Below are 26,867 nucleotides of genomic sequence, written 5' to 3'. Positions count from 1 at the left end.
TAGTGACAGAGAGCAGGTACAGAAGAGCTCCAATCATGTACAGCAACAACATGCATTTGTCTTTCCTTTATCTGCATGTCTGAGCAAATGTATTATGTTGTGAAAGGCTAGAGTTTGGAGGGGGAAATCAGATCTGTGAAATATAAAGTCAGATTTTGGAGAGAAACAAGTCAGAGTTGTGAAATGTAACATCAGAATTTGGATGAGGGAAAAGTCAGACTTACGAAATCTGAAGGCTGAATTTCTGAATCGGGAACTGTAAAATGTGAAGTCTGAATTTGGAGGGAAAAAATGTCAGGATTGGGAAACGTAACATCAGAATTTGGAGGGGAAAAAGTCAGACTTATGAAATCCAAAGTCTGAATTTGGAGGGAAAAAATGTCAGGAGTGTAAAACGTAACATCAGAATTTGGAGGGGAAAAAAGTCAGACTTATGAAAATTGGGAACTGGAATGTTAGGTCAGGGGATGAAGGGGGAAAGTCAGAACTGTGAAATGTAGCAGGGAAAAAGTCAGACTTATGAAATCTAAAGCTAGAATTTGGAGGGAAAGATGAGAACTGAAATGTAAAGCCAGAATTTGGAGGGGAAAAAAATAATCTGAACTTCAAAATGTAAAGTGAGAATATGATGAGAAAAAAAGTCAGAATTGCAAAATGTATTGTCAGAATTTGGAGGGGGGGGGGGGGAGTCATAACTGCAAAATGTCAAAACAGAATGTGGAGGGAAAAAGTCAGAACTGTAAAGTGAGAATTTGGAGGGATTGTGAAACATAAATTTGGAGGGGAAAATTCAGACTTACGAAATCTAAAGTCTGAATTTGGAGAGAAAAAAATCACAACAGAAATATAAAGCCAGAATTTGTAGGGAAAAAGTCAGAACTGGAAATGTAAAGCCAGAATTTGGAGGGAAAAAATATCAGTTGCTAAATTTAAAGTGAGAGTAACTCAATTGTAAAGCCAGATTTTGGATGGGAAAAGGTTAGAATTGCTAAATGTAAAGTGAGAATTTAGAGGGGGAAAAATCAGAATTGCCAAATGTAAAGATGGAGGGAAAAAAGTCAGAACTATAAAGTGAGTATTTGGAGGGATTGTGAAACGTAAATTACTCAGAATATTGGAGGGAAATTAAATATAATTGCTAAATGTAAAGTCAGAATTTGGAGGGAAAAATTCAAAACTGAAATGTAGAGTGAGAATATGGAGAGAAAAAATCAGAATTGTTAAGTGAAAATTTGGAGGGGAAAAAAGGTGAGGATTGTGAAACTTGACATCAGAACATTCAGAACTGTGATATGTAAAGCTGGAATTAGGAGGGGAAAGTTTTAACCGAAATGTAGAATTCGGAGGGGGAAATGTCAGAACTGAGTGGGAGGGAAAAATGTCAGAATACGGAGGGAAAAGTTTTAACCGAAATGTAAAGTCAGGATTTAGAGGGAACAAGTCAGAACAGAAACATAAAGCCAGAATTTGGGAAAAGATGTCAGAACTATGAAATGTAAATCCAGAATTTCAACATCCAGCAGCTGAAGGTGCAGCATTCACACTCAGATTAATGATGGGACAAACACACAGCCTCGAAACATGGGAAACTTCGTTACACTGAAAGTAAGTGCAGATAAATCATCTTTCAATACGTTTAAATCACGATTATTAAATATGATCATCAATCTTTCAAAGATAAGATTATTTCCAGAACCTTTTCTTTCTCTGTTCCTCAGTGGTGGAATAAGGAAGGATTGAAGATGGCCACTGATTTATTAAAAGTAGGAAGTAAGACTTTATCCATGAAATATATCACTGGGAATGGTGTAAAATGTTCCTTGCTCTGTTAAACATCAGTTAAGAAATATCTGAAGCAGAGTAAGACGTGTGCAGTGTTCTCTGTTGAGTGTGTGCATGTGAACGTGTTGCTGTAATCTCTCCTTGTGTTCAGTCATTCACTGTGAGATCAATAAAAGCGTCAGGTTTGACTTTATTGCTGTACATTAGTATGTCAGGCAGGTTGCAGGGTGTGTTTATGTGCGTGCGTGTGTGTGTGTGCACATAAGTCTTTGTGCGCATGTGTCTGTGTATGTGTGTGATTGTGTATCTTCATGTGCATGCAAGTTTGTGTGCATGAGTGTGTGTGTGTGTGTGTGTGTATTCATGTGTGTTTGTGCATATTGTGTGTGTGTATGTACATAAGTCTTTGTGCGCATGTCTGTGTATGTGTGTGATTGTGTATCTTCATGTGCATGCAAGTTTGTGTGTGTGCTCGAATCTGTGTCTGTGTGTATGTGCATGTGCGTGATTGTGTATATTTATGTGTGTGTTTGTTTGTGTGTGCATGTGCATTGTGTGTGTGTGTGTGTGTGTGTGTGTGTGTGCGTGTACATAAGTCTTTGTGCGCATGTGTCTGTGAATGTGTGTGATTGTGTATCTTCATGCAAGTTTGTGTGTGTGTGCGCATGAAGCTGTGTCTGTGTGTATGTACATGTGAGTGATCGTGTACATTCATGTGTGGTTGTTGGTGTGTGTCAATGTTTCCAATCATTTCCAGCAACATGTTTGTCCAACCTGAATTTGACCTAAATGAACAGCATGAACATTCTAATAAACATCTGCTTCTGTGTTTCCCAATAGAAAGATTGACACAAGAGTGAACAAACAGTGTCAGTTCAGTGATTGCCGTGCTTCAGTTTGCTTGTGTTACAGGTATCCAGAAAGAGTTGCGTCTCTTATCCGCTGTGGCTGATCAGAGGACACTACATTCAGATGATGGATGACTGAAGACTGCTGCGTCATTACAGACATTAACATTAACCTCACATCACCTGCTCCAATCACAGCAGGTCAGTCAGCGGCACAGTAACACCATTAAACAGCCCCTATTATCCATGTTATGTGTAACACAGCTCTGAGTGAAGTGAAATATCCAGCTGAGGTTTAAATCTGAATGTGCGTCGTGTTTTAAACTATTAATTCATTTATCCCTGCTGAAAAATCCAGCTTAAACCAGCCTAGGCTGAGTGGTTGGTTTTAGCTGGTCGACCAGCCTAGTTTTAGAGGATTTTTGGCCATTTCCAGGCTGGTTTCCAGCCATTTCCAGCTTGGTCGTAGCTGGTTAGGCTGGAAAATGACTAGCTAAATCCAGCTAAAACCAGCTTGACCAGCCTGGTTTAAGATGGACATAGCTGGTTTTGGCTGGGCTCCCAGCCTGTCTAGGCTGGTCAAGCTGGTTTTAGCTGGTCATTTTCCAGCCTGACCAGCTAAGACCAGACTGGAAATGGCTGGAAACCAGCCTGTAAATGTCCAAAACCCCTCTAAAACCAGGCTGGTTGACCAGCTAAAACCAGCCAACCAGCCTAGGCTGGTTTAAGCTGGTTTTTTCAGTAGGGATAAAAGAGTCGACTCCGAGTGCTTCATATGAATCACTGCTGTAACGAGTCTTTAGCCGTGACGTCGATACGGAACTCAAGCCCCGCCCATTTATTGCATGAGCAGACAAGTGAAAATTGAAACCCCCAGCCCCGCCCACAAACACTGTAGAAAGAAGAAGAGGAAGACAAACACTAGCAGATCCCGGTTGAATCATGTGGTGAGGACGCTGTGCTCTGAAGTGTGAGGTAAAGTTAGTGTTGTTTTCTCTACCCAAACATGAGGCTGAAGTGACCGGACGTTCACGCTGAAAGCTGTGAGAGCGTCAAAGTAGCCGGAAGTCATTCATTTTCAATGGGAGCCGGCAGTGTCTTCACCGGTGTGGGCGTAGAGGAGAGTTGAAATCAAGTTAACTTTATGGTAATGAGCTATGACGCGGTTCAGAAGCAATCAGAAGGTGGAACTCCAGCGCTTGAGAGGAGTCCAGAGAACACAGTCACTGTGAACACGGTTGTTCCCAAGGGTTTGACTATTGCGGTCGCCGGATTTTTTATTATTTCCAATGTTTTCTCACAGGAACACATGTTAAATAAGTTACTGGCGAGTTACTGATGTGCATTAATGATAGATATATGTTCTATCTTAAAAAATAAAGCGGGAATCTCTGCTGCTTCAGGATATTTCAGACATATGAACACATTGGATAATTAAGTGAAGCAGAGCCGCACCACACTCATCTTGATCTTCCTTTGTTAAATGAATTTGATAATAAGGCTAGAAAGCGTGTTTTGTGCAGGAATGGAACTGATTTGCTGATATGCTGCAACGGCCTCTTTAAATACGAGATCAATGTAGAGAATTTTGACCCTGTGATGGCCCGTGACCCACAAGTTCTCAAAAATTGATGGCCTCGTCCCGGAAGTGTAAAAAAGGATGGTTTAATTACAAGGATAACGTAACACAGTCCAGTGAAGATAAATGTACAGTGACCTATTTCCCAAAAAGGTATGTACAACAAAAAAGCCAAAACAAAGTAACAACTCAAATAAATAAAACAAAATACGATATATACAACACAAAACAATATATCTACAATATATTAGAGAGAAACTTATCTACGTCACACAGACACTAGATAACAGGGGGGATTGCTTCCGGTTCTGCCACAACACGCTCGCTAGCCAGGTAAACTGACCCCGTTTCTGAGTCTGCCGTCTCCTCTTAAAAGCTAGACTCCGCCCCCTTTTTTGGAGCATACCACAAACGGGTAATTTTAGGTAAATGTCTACATTACCACATTAAACATTTAAATGTGGCTTCCCTAAATATAAAGCACACAGCTACTTATAAGATCTGGCATCCATACATAAACAACAGAGGTTTAATGGCAAAAATCACTCCTCTACAACGCTGGCTATGGAGCTGAAGGCAGACGGCGTTGTTGCCAGGGTGGCCAGAGCGGACACTCTCGCTGCTTTGGATGTGAACACACAGTGAGTGGTTGAAGATTAGTTGTGCAAAACCTCAGCATTATAGCCTCAGCATTGTGCTGTGTCTCCGTCATTTGTCTGACGAGTGCTTCAGCGATCTACACGCTTACAATGGGCAGCGGCGCCCACTGAACGTTTTCTGAGGGGTGGCCAGAAGAGCCCACACCACATCTTGAGGTGGCACACAAAAACCTAATGAATTCAGTGTGATGTTATGCTTTAGGTTCTGGTGAATGAAATAATGAGGTTTTAATTAGTTACTCTTGAAATTTATTCCTTAAAAATAATTCAGCAAGTAAACGTGCGCTAAGTGAAAAAAAAGCACTTTATATAGTTATTACTTTTCAGTTAGGCGTCATGGTGGCGCAGTGGGTAGCACTGTCGCCTCACCGCAAGAAGGTCACTGGTTCGAGCCTCGGCTAGGTCAGTTGGCGTTTCTGTGTGGAGTTTGGTGTATGCGCACCAAATGAAAAAAGCACTTTATATATACACATATAACTTTTCAGTTAGGCGTCACGGTGGCACAGTAGGTAGCACTGTCGCCTCACAGCAAGAAGGTCACTGGTTCGCATTGGCGTGGGTTTCCTCCGGGGTGCTCCGGTTTCCTCCACAGTCCAAACACATGCAATATAGGTGTATTGGGTAAGCTAAATTGTCCGTAGTGTATGTGTGTAAATGAGTGTGTATGGATGTTTCCCAGTACTGGGTTGCAGGTGGAAGGGCATCCGCTGTGTAAAACGTGTTGGCGGTTCATTCCACTGTGGCGACACCAGATTAATAAAGGGAGAAAGCCGAAAAGAAAATGAATGAATGATAATGCAATTTATTCCTTAAAAATAAATCAGCAAGTAAACGTGCGCACCAAATAAAAAAACACTTTATATAAACACATATAACTTTTCAGTTAGGCGTCACGGTGGCACAGTAGGTAGCACTGTCGCCTCACAGCAAGAAGGTCACTGGTTCGAGCCTCGGCGGGGTCAGTTGGCATTTCTGTGTGGAGTTTGCATGTTCTCCTTGCGTTGGCGTGGGTTTCCTCCGGGGTGCTTCGGTTTCCTCCACAGTCCAAACACATGTCTGTAGTGTATGTGTGTAAATGAGCAGCTTGATCTCACGAGAAAACGAAAGTATTTTGCGTATTGTCTATTTAGTGGCTACTTCATACGAGTTCAGTCGTACAAAATTGTACGATTTTAAAAAGGAGGCATGGCACCTGACCGCACAGTAATATCGAACATAGGCTCATTCTGAAAACGTAGCCCTGGATACGTTTCTGGAGACCGCGAATTATGTAGCTAGAGGTACGTACTGTATGGCTGCACTTTATATTTTTAAACGATTGTCACCGGGCGGTATGACATCGTTCCGTTTTGTGCTTACCAGCTAACCGCTTACCTTCATATAGACAGCTTTCCCACTGTAACCAGTTTGTCCAGTGGCTCGCCATGTACGTCGGCAGACTTGAGATGCAGAGAGAAGTTGTCCAAGATGACAGTGTCCAAGTCTGGTGAAGAACGGTTCCAGAAAACAGGTGAGACAAAAACAGAAGCCAAAAAATAAATAAACAAGTAAATAACAGGGTGAGAACGTGGTAAAAACCAGACAAGGGCTTTTCTTTCTGGATTGCTTTTGAAAATTGTTGCTTGGGTTTAGGGAAGGTGGAGGGTGGGTCAGCTGATCATTCAGTCAGTCAACAGCGGCCTCTGGTGGATTTACACAAGAACAGCATGCACGAATGGCGCTCACGAGAGAAATCTGAGATCTGAAAAACCATACACAGCGGCCTCTGATGGAGTCACGAAAACAAAAACTGCAAAAAACCGTAGCTCCTGGGACGTATTTAGAGCTCTCCAGAAATGTATACAGGGGTACATATTCAGAATGAGCCTGGGTTGGTAACATCCTAGCAGCAACCCAGAACATAATGGTGCATCAACAACAATAAAAACTAATCCTGAACATTGATTAGTAAGAAAATATCATATATATATATATATATATATATATATATATATATATATATATATATATATATATATATATATATATATATATATATATTATTATATTATATATAACGTATATATAAGTAAATGATCATTTCTGATTCATATGTGATATTTGAGCAGATGTGATGGTGTGTGTGTTTCTGTGCTGATCCTCTGACTGAGCAGCAGAGAGAAACTCAAGGACACACAGAGGACAGCAGAAAGTCAAAGTCACATTGTGTCTGGGTTGTTGGAGGAGATTGGCATTAATGTTTCATCAGTGCTGTATTTGTGCCGGACGTTTGTGGCATTAAACTTTCATGTCGCCGCCACATCCGTCAGGAAATTGACTTGTGTGCTGGTGATTTAACAGAACAGGAGAGACTGACGTGATGGAGACGTGTGTGTGTGTGTGTGTGTGTGTGTGTGTGTGTGTGTGTGTGTGTGTGTGTGTGAGGAGATGTTTGTTTTGTTTGCATATGCGCATTTGTGTGTGTGTGTGTGTGTTTTTGTTTGTGTGTGTATGTATGCATGTGTGTGTGGACATTCTTTTGTGCAGGTGTGTATGTGTAAGTGTTTGTGTGTGTGGTTTGAGTGTGTGTCCATGCATGTCCATGTGTGTGTGTGTAAGAGTGAGTGTGTGTGAACGTGTGTGTGTGTTTTGTCATACATTTATGTGCATATTTTTGTGTGTGTATGTTTGTATTATGGACATATGTGCATTTGTGTGTGTGTGTGAGTGTGTGTGTGTGTGTGTATGAGACAGAAACTGTGTGTGTTATGGTCATACATGCATTTGAATGTGTGTGTTTGTGAGTGAGTAAGTGTGTATGAGAGAGAGAGAGAGACTGTGTGTGTGTGTGTGTGTGTGTGTGTGTGTGTGTGTGTGTGTGTTATGGTCATACATGGATTTATGTGTGTGTATTATAGTCGTGTGTGTTTGTGTATTGTGGTCATTTATGCATCTGTGTGTGTGTGTTTGAGTGTGTCCATGTCTATTGTTGTTATACATGCATGTTTGTGTGTGTGTGTGTCTGTGAGAGTGAGTGAGTAAGTGTGTGTGTGCGTGTGTGTGTGTGTGTGTGTGTGTGTGTGTTTGTCTGTGAACATTAAACATGATAACCTAGTGTGTGTGTGTTTGTCTGTTTGTCTGTGAGAGTGAGTGAGTGAGTGTGTGTGTGTGTGTTGGTATGTTTGTGTTATGGTCATACATGGATTTGTGTGTGTGTGTGTCTTATAGTTGTGTGAATGTGTGTGTGTCCGTTCATGTGTGTGTTTGTGCATTATTGTTATACATGCATGTGTGTGTTTGTGAACAATAAACTAACCTGTGTGTGTGTATGTCTGTGAGTGAGTTTTGTGTGTCTGTGAGTAAGTGTGTGTGTGTGTGTGTGTGTGTGTGTGTGTAAGTGCGTGTCTGTGAATGACTGTGTGTTATTGTTATGTGTGTCTGAGTGAGTGTTTGAGTGTGTGTGTTTGTGTCTATGAGAGTGAGTGAATGAGTATGTGTGTGTACGGTCGTGTGTGTGTGTGTGTGTGTTGTTAAGTGCAGTGTTTAAGCTGCAGGTCAGACTGATTGTTCTGCTCACGCTGATCTCAGGTCAGATTATAATCCTCCACATTAGGCTAATGATCAGTAATTGCCTTTAAATCAGCTGTGAGTGCGTCACATCACTGCTCCTCTAATGTGTGGAGCAGGACTATTCCTGCAGCTTCCTGTCAAGACTACTAGACTTCATTAAGTTCTGAGAAAATGAGCTGTGGATTCTGAGAACGCACATATACACAATTATTCACCCTCCTGTGAAAGCTTTGTCAGACATTTCCCACATGATGTTTAACAGATTCAGGAAATTTTCACAGTATTTCCTCTAATATTTTTTCTTCTGTAGAAAGTTTTATTTGTTTTATTTCAGCTAGAATAAAAGCAGTTTTAAATAGTTTTAAAGCCATTTTAAGGTCAATATTATTAGCCCCCTTCAGCAATATTAGTTTTGGATTGTCTCCAGAACAAACCACTGTTATACAATGACTTGCCTAATTACCCTAACTTTACCCTAATTACCCTAGTTAAGCCTTTAAATGTCACTTTAAGCTGAATACTAGTGTCTTGAAGAATATCTAGTCTAATATTATGTGCAAAGAGAAAATAAATCAGTTATTAGAGATGAGTTATTAAAACTATTATGATTAGAAATGTGCTGAACAAATCTTCCACCTGTTAAACAGAAATTGGGGAAAAATATTTACAGGAGGGTGAATAATTAGGACTTCTGACCACTTCCCAACACTTATTTAAATCAAAGGTTGTAGTTATAGCTCTGAATGTGTGCCATCATAACAAATACATTAACATGTGTCACAAAACCAGTCAGAAAGGTGAATTTACTTTGTGGATAAATATTCTTTCCACTGATTTATGCTTTGGAGAATATTTGGCTGAGATATGACTATTTGGAAATCTGAAATCTGAGGGTTAAACAAATCTAAATGTTGAGAAAATCGCCTTTTAAGCTGTGCAAATCAGTTTTTTGTAACACAGTGGAATGTTCCAGTCTTACATAAAAAACCTTAAGATAATGATATTTAACAGGTATTCTTATAGAAAACGAAACAGATGTAATAATAATTAATATAAATACAATAAATAATAATAATAAAATAAATAATTATAATAACAAGAAATAAATAGAATAAGTACTAATAATAAAATTTATAATAATAATTCATTCATTCATTCAATTTCTTTTCGGCTTATTAATCTGGGGTTGCCACAGCGGAATGAACTGCCAATTTATCTAGCATTTGTTTTATGCAGCGGATGCCCTTCCAGCTGCAACCCATCACTGGGAAACACCCATACACACTTATTCACACACATACACTACGGACAATTTTGCCTACCCAATTCACCTGTGCCACATGTGTTTGGACTGTGGGGGAAACCGGAGCACCCTGAGGAAACCCACGCCAACACCGGGAGAACATGCAAACTCCACACAGAAATGCCAACTGACCCAGCCGAGGCTCGAACCAGCGACCTTCTTGTTGTGAGGTGACCGCACTGCCTACTGCGCCACCTTATATTAATAATAAAATAAATAATTATCACAAGAAATAAATAAATAGAATACATAATAATAATAATACTAAAATAATTATAATAACAAGGATTAAATAGAATATGTAATAATAATAAATAAAAAATTATATTAACAAGAAATAAATAAATAGATCAGGTAATAATAATAACATTAATAATAATAACAAGGAATAAATAAATAGATCAGGTAATAATAATAACATTAATAATAATATTAAAAAGGAATTAATAAATAAAAAAGTAATAATAATATTAATAACAAGGAATAAATAAATAGAATAGATAATAATAATAACATTAATAATAATAGTAATAATAATAACATTAATAATAATAATAACATTAATAATAATAATAATAATAATAATAATAGCAATAAATATATAAATACAATAAATAATAAAAATAAAATTAATTATAATAATAACAAGAAATAAGTCGAATAAATACTAATAATAATTAAATCATTATAATAACAAGATATAAATAAATAAATAAATTAAGTAATAATAATACAATTAATATTAATATAAATTATTATAATAACAAGAAATAAATAAATAGTATAAATAATAATAATAAAATACATAATAATAATAACATAAATAAAAGAAAAACTAATAATAAAATAAATAAATTGAATAAATAATAATAATACTAAAGTATTATTAATACTATAATAATAAAAAATATACACACATCTATATATATGTATATACAGTATATGCATACATGATAATAATAAAAATATGTGTACAATAAGAGTTTAAATAATTCTGTCTTAGACTTCTACAGTAAACATTCTAAAAGAGAAAAGCTTTTTGACATTATTTTCTGATCAAATTAAGTTATTAGCATTGCATACTAATTAAAAATTAAGCTTTGATATATTTACAGCAGTAACTTTACATGTCTTCATGCAACTTGATTTTTATTGAATATTCTATTGATTTCTGGGATAAAATAAAAATCTCAAATAAAACAGACTCAAATAAAAACAATAGTGCAGCTTGACTTTATTAATAAATAAATGCTGTGAATAACTGGATATTTCACTGCGATCAGACAATATAAAGCATATAATATACAGTAAAATAGATTTAAAAGGTCAAACACTCGACTTCCTCATTAATCAAAGTGTGAATATTCATATCCTCAACCTGTGGTCTGCCTGGGTTATAGCTCCACATCAAAACTTAATAAGCAGCTATGAAACATGCGCAGCGTCCACATGAATTTTTGCATGCGTGATCTTTATATTAAAGGATGCTGTAATGTACGTCATTAAAAAACACAAGCCATAAAATAATCATAAAAGAGCTTGAGGACGAAAGGACGGTTCACTGTGTTTCTGCACACCACCGTCATCTCATCAGGCGTTCGTGTGAGTTTTAACACTACAGATGTTTGTATCTGTCACGTTTTTGTCCTCCTGTGTGTGGCACTAGCTTCCTCCAAAGCCTTCTGTTGTGTTCTGATGTGATTTCTGACTGTTGTAGCTGTGAAAGAACTCGTTCAGTGTAGTGATATGGAGCTGTAATGCGCTCAAAACCTGCCGGAACTACTTTAGCTGTGTGTTTATCTGACAATAACACTTTAAAGTGACCATCAGCCAATCAGAATCCAATAGACCTGCAGTATAAACAGTAATACAGCACAATACAGTCATTCCCAACTAAAACTACATTAGAAATCAATCAGAAGTCACTTTAATTTCTAAATGAAGGGGGCTAAAATTAAAATGTAAACGTAAAAATACAACAATAGGAACTTATAAATAACACAGCTACTATAAATATAGATATTAAGGTAAGGAATTATTTTATATAGCTGTAATGTGCTCAAAACCTGCCGGAACTACTTTAGCTGTGTGTTTATCTGCAAATAACCAAACACCTTAGAGCAGCGGTTCCCAATTTAGGGTGCGTACACCTCTAGGAGTACACAGTCTGACCTCCAGGGGTGCGCGAGAGAATGTTTGTACAGCGGAAAATTTGATCTTTTAATATTTTCATGCATTTATCTTGAGTAAATTTCTCAATCCATACTTTTGAATTAAAAGAAATTCACTGAGAGAGAGAAAACAATCACAAAACAATTGTAATTTACACTCATCTCACGGTTTAACGTCTGGGTCACAATAGCCCTGCCCTTTCCCATTAGGCCCTATAGTACATTTAGTATAGTACATCACTTACTATATTCATTAAAATGGACACCTGGTTAAAAACTGGCCCTTTTAAGAAGTCATGTGACAGTAGGGATGAACCATCTACATCTGCTGCTTCTATGGAGATGTGCAGCGGGCCTGAATAGATAACCAATGAGGTGAAGAGATGCAGAAACAGAGAAATGCAAATATAGTGACAGTAACATTGGCTTTGGGTTTACATGTGTTGGAGATGCAGAAAATCCAAATCCAGAATGTGTAGTCTGTGGTGAGGTGTTAGCTAATAGCAGTCTTAAGCCCTCATATATGGTCCGGCACTTACAAACAAGACAGCCACTTACAAGATCGATTTACAAGAAGTAAAATAGGAGGAACTGCAGAAGAAGAAAAAGGGATGCACAGAGGAGCAGTAGCTTTCATCCGAAAAGTTGCACCATGGGTTTTCTACTGCAGCATCCACCAACAAGCTGTAGAGATGGGAAAACATGCCAGATGAACTTTAGTCTGTTCTTAATGACGCTGTGAAAATGGTCAACTTCATAAAAGCTCGTCTTATTTTATTATTTTTATTTTAATCACGTTTACAGAACATGTGTATTTAGATATTGGAGTTAAAACTGTGGAGGTTTATCAGAGAAAAGGGTGCTTGACAGGTGTCGAATATTAGAAAGGAGTGCACACACCAAAACATTTGTGAACCACTGCCTTAGATTGACCATCAGCCAATCAGCATTCAGCAGACCTGCAGTATAAACAGTAATACACCACAATATAGTCATTCCCAACTAAATCTACATTAGAAATAAATCAGGAGTCACTTTAATTTCCACATAAAGAGGTTAAAATTAAAATATGACCAAAAGGAGCTAATAACTAATACAGCTACTATAATAAACTATAAATATTAATGTAAGGAATAATTTTATGGAGCTGTAATGCACTCAAGACCTGCCGTGTTTATCTGAAAACAACCAAATAAATGCTCATCAGCCAATCAGAATTAAGCATTTAACAAAAAAAAATGTAATTAAATTAAACAGAAATAATGTACAATTTTAAAAGATAAAAAAGAAGTTCTTTCACCTTACTAAATTATATATATATATATATATTTACAATTGAAGTCAGAATTATTAGCCCCCCTGTTTATTTTTTTCCCCCAATTTCTGTTTAACAGAGAGCAGATTTCTTCAACACATTTTTAATCATAATAGTGTTAATAACTCATCTCTAATAACTGATTTATTTTCTCTTTGTCATGATGACAGTAAATAATATTAGACTAGATATTCTTCAAGACACTTCTATACAGCTTAAAGTGACATTTAAAGGCTTCACTAGGGTAATTAGGGTAACTAGGCAGGTTAGGGTAATTAGGCAAGTTATAGAGAACAAATAGCTTAAAGGGTCTAAATAATATTGACCTTAAAATGGGTTAAAAAATTAAAAACTGCTTTTATTCTAGCCGAAATAAAACAAACTGAGCCACCGTGCCGCCCCAATAATAATAATAATAATAATAATAATAATACAGTGTGTTATTGACTATTCCTACAAATATAGTCGTGTCTTCAGGCAGATTTTTTTCATCCAGGCTTACACACACACGCACACACACACATATTTATATATATATATATATATATATATATATATAAAACACTGATGGAGCTGAATAAATGTTGTGTGTGTGTGTGTGTGTGTGTGTGTGTGTGTGTGTGTGTGTGTGTGTGTGTGTTTCCACAGATCAGTGACAGATGACATTTCCAGCAGCAGCCACAGATGTGCAGATCCTCTGTTCATACGCCTGTTATTATTCACACAGCTTATATAACACAGATCTGTGTGTCTTATGTAAGATCTTTAAGATGTGTGTGTGTGTGGTGAGACTGACACTTCTGTGCATTAGAAGTACATACAGTGTGTGTGTGTGTTTGTATTTGTGTATGTATATGTGTGTGTTTTTGTAAACTGTGTGTGTTTGTGTGTGTATTATTAGTATAAGTGTGTGTGAGAGACACTGCTCGAACACACACACACACACACACACACACACACTAACATACTCACAGATAACTTACAAACACATACACTAAAATACAAACACACACATGTACGCACACACATATACACAAACTTATATACACACACAAGCACACATGCACACTCCCAGATATCTCACACTCTCTCACAGATAACTCATACACACTCAGAGATTACACACACACACACACACAGGTGATGGAGTGGTCTGGTGTCTCTGTGAAGGACATTTCTGCTGCTACAGAATCAACTCACCAACAGCAGGCTTCTGTTTATTAACTGTGAATATTGATGGAAAGGAAGTGAAAAAACATCAGTGAAAAGACTTTAAATACAGAAGAGGGAAAATATCAAAGTAAATAACAGCTGATGATCACGCAAATCTTTAAAAAAATCTCCAAAACACTTTATATTTTTGTAGAAACTGATAAATATATATCACAGAAACACAAAAAGCACAAATCAGTTAAGTTAACTGTGCACTTATGCATATATATATACACACTGGACACTTTATTAGGTACACCTTACTAGTACAGGGTTAAACCCCCTTTTGTCTTTAGAACTGCCTTATGATAGCATCACACAGTTGCTGCAGATTTGTCGGCTGCACATCCATGATGCCAATCTCCCGTTCCACCACATCCCAATGGTGCTCTATTGGATTGAGCTCTGGTGACTGTGGAGGCCATTTGAGTACAGTGAACTCATTGTCATGTTCAAGAAACCAGTCTGAGATCAGAAGATGGAGACACTGTGCTCATAAAGGGATGGACATGGTCAGCAACAATACTCAGGTAGGCTGTGGCGTTGACACCATGCTCAATTGGTACTAATAGACACAAAGAAAATCTCCCCCACACCATCACACCACCACCAGCAGCCTGAACCGCTGATACAAGGCAGGATGGATCCATGCTTTCATGTTGTTGAGGCCAAATTCTGAGCCGAGCATCTGAATGTGTCAGCAGAAATGGAGACTCATCAGACCAGGCAACGTTTCTCCAATCTTCTCTTGTCCAGTTTTGGTGAGCCTGTGTGAATTGTAGCCTCAGTTTCCTGTTCTTAGCTGACAGGAGCGGCACCCGGTGTGGTCTTCTGCTGCTGTAGCCCATCCGCCTCAAGGTTGGACGTGTTGTGTGTTCAGAGATGCTCTTCTACAGACCTCGGTTGTAACGAGTGCTTACTTGAGTTACTGTTGCCTTTCTATCAACTGGAACCAGTCTGGCCATTCTCCTCTGACCTCCGGCATCAACAAGGCATTTGCGCCCACAGAACTGCCGCTCACTGGATATTTCCTCTTTGTCGGACCATTCTCTGTAAACCCTAGAGATGGTTGTGCGTGAAAATCCCAGTAGATCAGCAGTTTCTGAAATACTCAGAGCAGCCCGTCTGGCAGCAACAACCATGCCACGTTCAAAGTCTCTTAAATCCCCTTTCTTCCCCATTCTGATGCTCGCTTTGACCTGCAGCAGATTGTCTTGACCATGTCTACATGCCTAAATGCATTGAGCTGCTGCCATGTGATTGGCTGATTAGAAATTTGCGTTAACGAGCAGTTGGACTGGTGCTTTTTATCTTCAGCAAAACATGACACTCAATCAAAAAAATCTAATTAAAGGAAGTGAGATTTTTTTTAATTAAAATTCATGTTAAAATACAGATTTTTCTCAGTAAAACATGAAAGGTAATAAAAAAAACTAATAATAAACATAGTTTCAAAGGTTACCACAGCGGAATGAATCGCCAACTATTCCAGCATATGTTTTACGCAGCGGATGCCCTTCCAGCAGCAACCCAGTACTGGGAAACACCCATACACACTCATTCACACACACACACACTAATACACTACAGCCAATTTAGTTGATCAATTCCCTATAGCGCATGTGTTTGGACTGTGGGGGAAACCGGAGCACCCGGAGGAAACCCACGCCAACACGAGGAGAACATGCAAACTCCACACAGAAATGCCAACTGACCCAGCCGAGACTCGAACCAGCAATCTTCTTGCTGTGAGGCTACAGTGTTAACCACTGAGCCGCCCTCTGTAACCAACGCAAATTTTTAAAACAAGTTTACAAAAAAAGACACCAAGATCTTAATTTTAACCAATATTGTACGGTAGATGATAAAGTAAAAGCAGTAAATCATGTAAAAGTCAATCATCTGGAGTGTTCAGCAGGAGCATGCTGGTGTTTTCCTCTGTTAGACAGAAATGCTACGCTAATTATTCTCTTTATTCTCCATTTCCACCTGGGGATACTCTTCCCGAGGCCCTCAGACCATGCAGAGTCACTGATTCGATCCAAGACCAACGATGAGATGATCCCAAGGTTTCCATAATCCTGGACCGGGCCGTATCCTGAGCAGCTACTGTGGTGGTCATGGAAGAGTGGAGAACATGAGACTGATTCCTGTGACGCTCCAGAGACAGACGAGTCTTCGCTGAGGCCAGCTTCCAGCCTCCGCCACTGAGACTGCAGCTCTGCACAAGACGTTTGGCCAGCGGAGAAATTAAAATGGTCGTGCCCAACTGAGCCTGGTTTCTCTCAAGGTTTTTTTTCTTCACTTCCGCCTCTAGTGAAGTTTTTTTTCCCTCTCCGCTGTCCCCACTGGCTTGCATGGTTCAGGATCTGTAGAGCTGCGCATCGTTGGATTTGCTCTTCAGTATTTGGACTCTCAGTAGTGATTATTAAACCACACTGAACTGAGCTCAACTGAACTGAACTTAAACACTACAAACTGAACTACACTGTTTACATTCACTATGATCTTCAATGTGAAGCTGCTTTGACACAATCTACATTGTATAAGCGCTATACAAATAAAGGGGAATTTACCTGAATTGAAATGCATACAGTAATACAGCAGAATACAATATAATATCTGCAGCCGCTCCTCATGTTTGTGTGTAAAAGCTGCTGTCAGACTGAGAACCTAAAGCTGCTCTGGGATCAGTGTTTACACTCCTGTGTGAGGTCTGCTTCTTCACAACAGTATAATTATGAAAATAACAGCTCTGCGACTGTGATTCAGTGTGTGTGTCAACAGTAATTACACACAATATATTTTGACACATAATTTGCCTTTCATCGCGAAACAGCCCGATAACGCTGTCATTTCAGGAGAGATCTCCCGTGCTTTGCAAATGGCTTTTCATTTATTTTCAGCGCTGATGTTTAATGCACTTGTGAGAAATTAAACTTGAATAACTACATTTATCTCTTATTACAAACTAGCTTCTATTGAAGGTTTGAATCTGGATTTATTATGTTTAATGTTTAATTTAGCGTGCAAAATATTGATATTTTATTGTGTTTTCTCATTTTATTTTTTATTAGACTGGGGCAGAGCGGTGGCTCAGTGGTCAGCATTGTCGCAAGAAGGTCTCTGGTTCGAGTCTCAGCCAGGTCAGTTGGTGTTTCCGTGTGGAGTTTGCATGTTCTCCCCGTGTTGGCGTGGGTTTCCTCAGGGTGCTCCGGTTTCCCCCACAGTCCAAACCAACACAATCTCACGGCAATTCATAACTTTTTGATTCAGTGGCTAATTCGTACGATCTAATTCGTACAATTTAGTACGATTTGCTCATCCGCCAATGACGGTTGGGTTTAGGGGTGGGGTTAGGTGCCACGCCTCCTTTTTAAAATCGTACAATTTTGTATGACTGAACTCGTACAAGTTCATATGAATTAGCCACTAAACTGTCAAAACGTAAAATATTTACGTTTTCTCGTGAGATCAGGCTGTCCAAACACATGCGTAAGTCATGACGTATGGCAGTGTTTCCCAACCCTGTTCCTGAAGGCACACCGACAGTACATCTTTTGTATGTCTCCCTTATCTCAGTGTTTCCCAACCCTGTTCCTGAAGGCACACCGACAGTACATCTTTTGTATGTCTCCCTTATCTCAGTGTTTCCCAACCCTGTTCCTGAAGGCACACCAACAGTCCACATTCTCAACCTCTCCCTAATCAAACACACCTGAATCATCTTATCATAACATCAGGAGAGACTCCAACACCTGAAGTTAATGGGTCAGATAACGGAGACATCCAAAATATGTACTGTTGGTGTGCCTCCAGGAACAGGGTTGGGAAACTCTGCCTTATCTGAACCCTTCATTTCAGGTTTTCAAGTCTCTTCTAATGTTCTGATGAGTTGATTCAGGTGTATTTGAATAGGGAGAGATTGAAAATATGTACTGTTGGTGTGCCTTCAGGAACAGGGTTGGGAAACACTGACGTATGGAATACTGTTTCTGGGTCCAAGCCGCTACTCATTTCAATTGAGAAAATATTCATTTATGACCACTTTTTAATCACACATTATAGTAAATTTAATAAAAAATCATGGTGTACACCACAGTCTCTGGACTTGCTGCCTCATAGACAGCAATGTTTTAACAATTTATTAAAGGGCGATTCCCCCGCCCACCAATATTGATTGACAGGCATGCATTACCATATCCTCAGTTTGTTGTTTCACGTTTGCCATTTTCAGCGTGTGAGTCAAAGCGATGTCACCAAAGAAACACCCTTGCTCTATTTTTAGATGTAACGCCCCATTCACACGGGGCTGTCAACACTTGACAGAGGGTGTGTCTGAAGTTGGGGCTGACGCGATCATCATAGCAGCATCAGCCAATGAAATTAGTCAGCAATAGGCCACTGCCTGAGCTGGTGTATTTGCATACAGCGATCTGATTGGCTGACGCTTCCGTCAGCGCTTGAAAAGTTGAGCAAGTCCCAACTTCTGCAGCTAGCAACGCCTCTGAAGCGGCGCCGACGGATCCACAATGCAGTTCGGCAATGCCTGACATCACCTATTCAAAGTGAATGGGAAGCGTTGAAGCTGACACCTCGTGTGAATGGGGCGTAAGGCTCATTGGGCTCAACACAAGATCATCATTCACCACATGATCTCTCTCATCTGTGCCATTGTATGTAACTTTAGGTGGGTTTGCAAACATGTGTACTTTTCATTGCATCTTCCCTAAACTTCAGCCGTTTGCATTTCCCTCATTCACAGAAGCTCCCCGTGATCTTAACTAGGTGCAGCTGGAAAGTGCGAGTGTGTTGCCTCACGTGCGCGTCCCTCCATTGGAAATAACGAACTTGCCTTAAGTAGGTCGCACACCAGAAGCGCCGCTCGGCCACGCAGCACCATGCATTTTAGAATTCTAAACATAGGTTTCTAGGCTGTCTGCAGGGCCACGACCCACGACACTGTTCATATTTCTGCCGTGCCACAGAGCGCCATCTGAATAGTTTCATTTTAAACAACATGCGAATGTGCGCGTCTGGTGTGCCGTGTTGCGGATCTGAGTGGCGCATCCGGTGTGTGACGCCCTTTAGCTGTAGCCTCAGTCAAAGTTAATCCAGTGTGCGTGGTTATTAGTCTCGGTGTACAAGCTCAGAACTTTAAACTAGCACACAGTTGGCTGTAAAACTATACAACGTCTTTGCTTGATCTGGAGCTGTAGTTAGAACCATAGTTCCTGCCTGTGTTCTGTTCTCAGTTATCTTCCCTATGCCCTATTCATTTAGAACATTCTAACATATCTTTAAAATAACAGCATTAAAGTCATCACTCTTAGGTATAATTTGCTTTCAAAGTATTTTTACATGGCGGTTCATTCCGCTGTGGCGACCCTGGATTAATAAAGAGACTAAGCTGAAAAGAAAATGAATGAATGAATGAATGAAGTATTTTTACAGCTCAGTTTTAGTGATCTTCATGTTTACAGTTGTGCTCCCTTCGCAGTGCACTTTGAAAACATTGATGTCATTTTGAACACAGCCTAGGGGAATTTATGTTATGTCTCCAAAGCTAGTATTGTTTTTACAGTCATTGCTCCAAAGCTTGTGAAAACAAAAAATAGCATAGCATATGTTAATACTTTTATTTTATAGTAGGTTAGAAAATTTCTGCAGAGGTTTACATGCGTCAAATTGTAAAAGTAGACTTTTCAAAAAATAATAAATAAATAAATAAACAATATCCTACATCTATCCTTTAATAATAATGATAATAATAATGATAATAATGATAATAATGATCATAATAATAATCATAATTATAATAATAATAATAATAATAATCATCATCATCATCATCATCATCATCATAATCATAATAATAATCATCATCATCATCATCATCATAATAATAATAATAATCATTAATATTCTTATAGTTGGATTTTTTTATTTCCTAATAAATAACAAAAATTTCATTTCATTTCTTAATAAATATCCTCAATATTTATTTATTTATTTATTTATATGATTTATATATGATATTAGATTACGTGTTAGCTTTTGTAAGTGATTTTATGTTTTAAAACATAATATGGAATATTCTCAACAATATTTGTAAAGGAAACACAGACCCTAAATGTGCCATTTACATATATTTCAGTTAATCTGGAAAGCGAGTGCATGTTTTTACCTAAACTAATATTGGATTTATTTTAAATGCATGTGTCTGTGTAAAACAATTTAATTTACACAAGGAAATGATAGGGTTGTTCTTTAAATAAGCTGTTCCTCCACCCCGTTTAGAGCATCATTATGGGCGTTTTACATTATAACTAACGTGGTTCAAGCGATGGATCTGCGACAGAGTAACTACGGTTTTGGGAAACACTCCCATGACTACATCGTTCTTTTCCCAAACGATGCATCGTACTATGATAGTTCAGCCATGAGTTACGTCATTGTTTGGGAAACACATCCCTGGTCCATGATTGAAGGTATAGGGGAAGGTATACCCTTCGCTAAGCCACACCTAAAAACCAATCGTGGCTTAGCAACCATAGCTACGCGCAGGAGGCCTGTCAAGCTTTCGAGAGAGAGAAACAAGCCAAAGCATTGTGCTTATGGACTGTGCAAATCTGACACCCGCTCTCTTAAAAGTTTGGACAGGGTGGTGCAATTTTTTCCTTTTTCAAAACCAAGTAGAGAAATGCCAGCGTGGATCAAGCTGTGTGAGGGGCGCTAAAAGAGCGGAGTTAAGCTGGTTTTGTTTTCGATATTCCCGACACATTCAGTGATAGACGGCAATAACTCACACACCTCTTACCCTAAACAGATCTAAACTGTGTTTCCTACAAAAATACAAAGCAGGTTCTGTTTCACAGCGGTCGTTTTCTTTTGTTCCGCTCGATATTATGAGCACTGCTCCGTTTAAGCCCTCGCCATAGTAGGCATACCAATAGCAGTCATATTTTCATCTGTTTCAAGCTATGAATATTTGAAATTACATATCAACAGAACAAAACTGAGATGTGATCACCAACTGAGCACATCAATATACTTCACCCGCAGCTGTGTTTCAGTCATTTATATCCCTCATGTCTATGTCAGAGCTACAGTTCACTGATGTTTTCATCGGTCTTTTGGAGATTTAGTCATTAGAGATGACGTTATAGCGGGTCAGTGTTTGCTTCTATATATTGTTGCGTTGGCAGGTGTGTTTGTTTGTGTGTGTCTGTCTGTCTCTCTCTCTCCCTCTCTTTCCACCTGCAGGCCCCGCCCTAACTACGCAGGCGATGTGCCCTGGGATTGGAGGAGGTTACCCAGGGCGTGGGGCAACGGGCGTGGGGCGGGAGAGCGAGTTTTGTTGGCGTGTTGTTTGAGATTGTGATAAAGTTATTCCTGTTGCTGAGTTGTTTTCGTTGATTGTGTTTCCTGTGCTGTTGTAATAGTTTTGACTATGTGTTGTATACCCATCCGTGATCCCCCTTCCCATTATTTTGTTTTAGTTTGTGTGTTTGTTGATTGTTAATATTGTAAATATATACACGGTAAGAGGCAGTAGGGGTTGGACGCCACTTTTCTTTTTGTAAATATTTGTACCTGTTTTTGTTAGTTAGGGAGATAGGTGTAGATTTTGTATTTTATTATGTCGCATTAATATTTGCTGGTAGGAAAAATCTATTTGTTCACTTCTGCTATCTATACTTTGATTTGCATTTCAATTTATTTATTTCTTCCACTGAACAGCAAATTAGAATAGAAACTGTATAAAAAGAGCACAAACATGCTGACAGTTATAGGTACTGAACATTGTTATGGGTCAATAATGCTAATACTCGGCACAAATCCATCAAGTTCCCCTCTCTGGCTGTTCTTTCTATGAATGAATGATGTAAAAGCACTGTTCATGCGTGTTTCCTCGTGGGTTAGTAACGCTATATTTCATTGCACAACATTAATCTATCAGGCTTTTTGGCTAAAATAGAGAAATCAGGGTTTAATTAGTTATAATTAGATTATTTTTAAACGTCACCTGTCCTGCTGTACATGAACTAAGCTGTTGAATGGTCAGCGTATGAGGCAGCTAGGCCAATCTAGCTTCAATTTTGATGAAGTGATTTTCTAATCGGTTGCGTATGAAGTCGTGAATATACACCTGTAACACATACTGCAGTCTGGCTTTCTCGGATATCTCACCTGTTCATCAAAAATGGCTAATTATATCCCTGGGAATGTCTGACACCGACGCATACATATTGTAATAGATGTGCCAGGGAAGAAAGCTTGACAGGCATAGCAACAGTAACTAAGGAAGGCGGAGCTTAGCAAAGGGTCAATTACGTTAAAATTAATACTTTTAGACCCTCACCGTACAAAATATGATAGAAAACAATGCTGTATATAATTTATAGTATAATTTTTACTTATTTGGGAGCCCTCAGATTTCCTCTTTTCTTTATATTCCTACTTTAAGTGGCTGCTTACCTTGCTTATTGGTTAAATCCGCCCCTGCCTATATTCACTGAGAAATGGAGAAAAATATTCATTTTCAAAGTGGGGTGTACTCAATTATACTGAGCACTGTTTATATCAACTATTAACTGCAATAAAATATTTCAGTGATATTATTATATCACTAATTACATGTGTGTATGTATATATATATATATATATATATATATATATATATATATATATATATATATATATAGTGGTGTAATTAAAAAAAATGTTCAAAATTATCTTAATTTTAAGGCTCAGATTTTATCTCAGTAACTAATAAATCAATGGCATTTAATCTCAAATCAAAATAATACGAACATTTAATTCTGCATAACTCAATCATAGTCACATTTGCACCAAAACACCGTAGTGTTTGTTATTAACGCAGGGGTGCTGTGTGTGTGTGTAAATCGTGCGAGCATATGGGCTCAAAAAGGCTTCGCGTTCCTCTCTTTGTTTTTCAACATCCGGGTTTCCCTGCTGCGAAATTCCCGAATCCTACTACGGCGAGTACGCGCATCATGAATATTAACTACACCCTGCTGACGTCACTCGCCCAGCATCCATTCCCGCGGTCGATTTGGTATTCATGAGCCAAGCCTGACTGCAGCTCATCCAATCAGCACACACTCGTAGTAGAGCGTCACGTCGCCTAATTAATATTCATGAGCGTATCCCTGGCCGTAGTAAACGTGGAATCTCGGTTTCCCCGCTGGCTGCGTTTGGCTCTCCGAAGCCATTTTGGACTCAGTTCAGTTCGGTGCGGGTCGGAATCCGGGCGACCAGAAGCTGCACAGGCGGACAGGTTCTGCAGGACCTGCCGGAGATCGGGTTGCTTATTTGGGGGGCGTCAGTGTGGATTATCCGTCGTTCCTGATGGCTTTAAATCGGGCTCAAGTTTGACTGAGAGCCGCTGGTGTGGACATCAGGCCGACGGTCACTCGGGCTCCAGAGCGCGCGTGTGCGTGTGGTGTGTGAGTGTGCGTGTGTTTTTCAGTGAGTGAGTGTGTGTGATCGGTTTAAATGTGTGCGAGGCAGAGGACGCCGAACAGGAGTAAATCCGGGCTGTTTTTGGTCTGATCAGAGGAATATGTTCGCTTCTCTGCTCACTTTGGCACTTCTTCTGGCAACTTTCGCTGCAGGTGAGACAATTTAACAATTATTTCTGAATAAATCTGCTGTTTCTGTGGGATTTGGTGCTGTTAAATGCTCCTGAAGCGCGTTTGCTGCTCGTTTTGAACGCGTCAGATTTATTTGACCGTTAAAAATCAGTGCTGAAGTGTGTGTGCGTGTGTGTTAGTATTGGAGTGAGTGTTTGGTCGATGTGAATGAGTCACATTCATTCAGAAATACAAATACTACTCACTGTCTTCATTAGTAACTCACTGCTGTTTAAGCTGATTTGTTTGATTAAACGTTATTAAACCAAGAAACATTTACTTGAGAAGTCGTCTGTAAAACTAAAGGGACAGTTCTCTCCACAAAAGCGTAACATTACTACTCACTATTTACCCACCCTCAAGTGGTTAATGTTACCATTCTTTTAAAGTTATCTATCTATCTATCTATCTATCTATCTATCTATCTATCTATCTATCTATCTATCTATCTATCTATTAGTCTATCAGCTTGTCTATACATCAATATATGTAACTATATATGTGTATGTTTTTATCTATGTATTTATTTGTGTATTTATTATTATACTCTTTTTATATATACATTTTCGTATTTATTTTCAACTTATTATTATTCTTTGGAAGAATGTTGTAAACGTATATCCATTAATTTCTTTAGTAGTTAAAAATATACAATGTAAGTCAACGGATGTGTTTCCAACATTCTTCAAAGTATCTTATATGTTAAACAGATGAAGGAAAAATAACTCAAGCAAGTTTTAAACATGAGTGAGTAAATGAAAACAGTTGTCTTTTTGTTGTACTGTCACTTTAAGTGTGCTTTAATTATAATCTGAGTAGTGCACTTTATTAAAATAAAAAGTCAATGTTGGCACGTTTTAATTTCTTGTTTGAAGCTAAAACTCGCTTTATTTTAGTGCTTTCAGACTCATTTTGCTTCTTGATTAAAAATATTTCCATATTTGTGCTTATTAAACCAAACTAAAAGCTGAGGAAGAGGTTAATGGTGTAGTTTTTGCAGTGATGTTAAATGTGAATATTGTTTTCTGAGGGTTGTGTTATAGTTTTGTGTCTGTGTGTGTTTTCTGCATTGGCTTTGTTGTGTTGGAGGTTTTTTGGGGGGGAGGGGTGAATCTATACAGCTCAATATCATGCTGGATTCACATTAAACACCGTTTAAAATCACAGTGTGCTTTAATAAATAATCTCTCAGTTAATAATAGACATGCTGTCAGAGATGTGCATGCATTATTTTTATTTCAGAACAATGTCTCAGTGCTGGTGTGTGTTACTATGATGAACATGGTGCGTCTTAGTGTCCAGATTAAGTCAAATAAAATCTTATAAAGTGCTTTTTATACAAAGAAAGCATGTTATTTTCAGTTAAAGTGCCTGCTGTACCATCTATTTATATATAAATGAAAACCAAATGCGTATTTTGAGCTGTGCTTGTTCAAATATGTGCTATACAGCTCAATATCATGCTGAATTCACATTAAACACCTTTTAACATCACAGTGCGCTTTAATAAATAATCTCTCAGTTAATAATACACATCCTCTCAGAGATGATTTTAAATACATTAAATATAGTGAAAGAATAGAATAAAGATTTCAGATGACAATTATTGAGTGTTTTGATCAAGCTTTGATCATTCAATAGTCTCTCTTAATATGTCAGACTCAGAAGATATTTTGATATGAATTAGTGCTGTTAAAAGATAAATCACGACTAACTGCATTCAAAATAAAAGTTAATATTTACATAATGTGTGTATATATATATATATATATATATATATATATATATATATATATATATATATATATATATATATAGATATAGATATATATATATATATATATAGATATAATGTGTGTGTATACGGTGTATATATAAAAACACACACATATACATGTATACATTTGAGAAAAGGCTTATATTTTAATAATAATACAATTTAAATATTTATATCTAATATATATTTATATCTAATACAAAACAAATGTAAATATTTGGTTTAGTTTTTGCAATTTATTTATATACAATGTTTATTCAAAATGAATGCACGCCATTGATGTAAATATAAACATTTATTTTGGATGTGATTAATCATTTGACAGCATTAACATAAAGGTGAATGACGAGTTTTGGACACGGTTGTTAAACGATTTCTGGAATTTGCCTTGTGGTAAATCATGGTAAAACAGATATTTTTCCTCTCTCTGTAAATATAAAAGGAAACCGAACACATTCTGAAAGCATAAGAACTGTCGTTTGCATCTGTAGTGAATGTGAGATGAAGTGCTGCTGTTAGAAAGCTGTTCGGTCTTTACATGATGTTTCTGTCTGAAGTGTTGTGTGTGTTTCTCTGTTGATGTTTGTTTGCTGAATCTCTGCACGTGGCTGAAGAAAGTTTGTGTTTTTCTGGAGATGGAGTGTAAAGATACCTGATCTGACGATTGTATGTGTTTGTTTAGTATTTTATATATTGTGGATCTGCTGTACCTAATATCATGCAGCCCTAGTATATTAGAAGACTGACATTGAAATATTACTTTTTTTTTCAGCGATACATATTGAAATATGAATATAATTTCACATGATGACTATTAGGAAAGAATTCATAGTTTTACATTGAGATGACTTTAGGGAGTTTCATAAAATGTACAAAATTATAGCAAAAGTTTATGCAAACAAAACAGAATGAACTAAATTACAGATGAGAACAACTATAATACACTAAATAAACAGCACTTTATGGTTTTTAAGAGGAGTCGAACAGTATTCAGGCACAGAAATTAAATAATC

At 38.0% G+C, this 26,867-nt stretch overlaps 1 protein-coding gene across 1 annotated transcript in view; it reads left to right on the top strand.

Annotated features, from left to right (window-relative positions):
* The first annotated feature begins 23,621 nt into the window (after window positions 1–23,621).
* Window positions 23,622–26,867, top strand: part of acvr2ba (activin A receptor type 2Ba) — a 63,375-nt gene continuing 60,129 nt past the window's right edge. Inside the window, exon 1 of the mRNA XM_056451104.1 lies at window positions 23,622–24,059. Within this exon, the coding sequence (XP_056307079.1) occupies window positions 24,008–24,059 (52 nt within the window). The 5' untranslated portion in view covers window positions 23,622–24,007. The remainder of the gene's footprint in view (window positions 24,060–26,867) is intronic.

Source organism: Danio aesculapii, chromosome 24 (genome assembly GCF_903798145.1).
Source record: "Danio aesculapii chromosome 24, fDanAes4.1, whole genome shotgun sequence".
NCBI classification, from domain to species: Eukaryota; Metazoa; Chordata; class Actinopteri; order Cypriniformes; family Danionidae; genus Danio; species Danio aesculapii.
The sequence above is the reverse complement of the archived record's forward strand: the minus strand, read 5'-3'. Positions and strand labels throughout refer to the sequence as shown.